We start from the raw sequence: 1373 nt of genomic DNA on the forward strand, positions 1-1373 counted from the left end.
GGGGAGAGAATCAGGGGTTCGTCAAAAAAATGAAATTGAAGAAACCCACATTTTTTTCAGAGGCACGCGGCAATTTGCGACGATCTTTATTTGTTTTGAGCCCAATGCACCAGTTATTTCCATATCAAAAATACGTTTCTGATTTGAAATGTTTGAAAATTGCAGACCAAAGGGACAAAAAATATAAGAGTGCAGTTTCCATGGATACCAAAGCGGTGGAACTTTGACGGCCATTTTGTAGCTAATTTTACCCATGACACCAGGCATTCCCCACCTCCTTCAATAGCTAGTATCTTGACTTTTCTACAAGATGCATGGATGATTGTTTCACCAAATGCAGTAGAAATAAACAGGTGGATTTTACAACAACAACAACAACAACAAAACATCATATGCCCAAAAATTGACGCCTGATTCCACCGTGTGGTGACTCAATGCTACTTCAGCATTACAAAAGTTCTATCTGCTCAGTACCTAGTTGAGAAATTTGACGTAATGTGAGGCAGCGTGGTGCAATCAGGCTATCGTCAAAATAGTCAAAGTGAAGAAACTTGCATTTTCCCGCAAGTTTGTAAATTTTTATCAAATTTTTGTTTTTTGGCTCAACACCTTTCACCCCCATTAAAGAACTCATTTCTGTGTGGATTCCTCTGAAAAGCGTTGATCAAAGGCACAAAAATGTAAATTTTCAGTTACCACGGACTCTTAGGCTAAGGAAATAACTAATCTTTGGCGGCCATTTTCTCACTATTTTTACCTCTGAAAACAGGTGACCCCCATCTCCTTCTTTCACAAATATCTCGACTTGTATTCAAGACAAAACGATATTTTTTCCATCCAAATAAAGACAAAGTGAATAAGTTTTAAGATGATATCAATAACGCAATATGCCCCAAAATTGACGAGAGCCTGGTTCCACCACGCTGCCTCACATATGTTGAGTTTCATAACATGTCAAGCTTTACCGAATGCCCTTCTCTGGATATCTCCATAAGAACCTTGAATAATCTCACGAGTTTGATCAAGGAGATTTCTTACCTCGTGTTCTTAGTGACTCAAAACGGCCAAAAATGTCAGATAGAACTTTGTAATTCTAAGGCAGCGACATGATAATATAATGATTGAGTGAGTGGACGGTCAGTGTGTGGGCAGTTGGCTGGTGGCTACTTACCAGGCAGGACTAGGGTGCTGGTGTTGGCAAAGAACCGGTCGTTCTGAATCCCGCGGCTGTTGCTCATGAACCCGAGCTGTATGGCGCAGGATTGTCGAATTTGGTCAGGGGTGGTAGGGCAGTAGGTGGTCACTATCTGTGGATGTACGTGATGGGACAGGGAGTAGGGAGTAGTGAGTAGTGAGTGTGTGTGTGTGTGTGT

At 41.4% G+C, this 1373-nt stretch overlaps 1 protein-coding gene across 1 annotated transcript in view; it reads right to left on the reverse strand.

The window, feature by feature from the left end:
• LOC101860437 (acetylcholine receptor subunit gamma) overlaps positions 1-1373 on the reverse strand; it is a gene marked incomplete at its 5' end in the record, with an annotated part of 7626 nt that overhangs the window by 4562 nt on the left and 1691 nt on the right. The window contains 1 exon segment of the mRNA XM_013086692.2: positions 1172-1307. Coding sequence (XP_012942146.1) covers positions 1172-1307 — 136 coding nt within the window.

The sequence above is a fragment of the Aplysia californica genome, unplaced genomic scaffold (assembly GCF_000002075.1).
Source record: "Aplysia californica isolate F4 #8 unplaced genomic scaffold, AplCal3.0 scaffold00493, whole genome shotgun sequence".
NCBI classification, from domain to species: Eukaryota; Metazoa; Mollusca; class Gastropoda; order Aplysiida; family Aplysiidae; genus Aplysia; species Aplysia californica.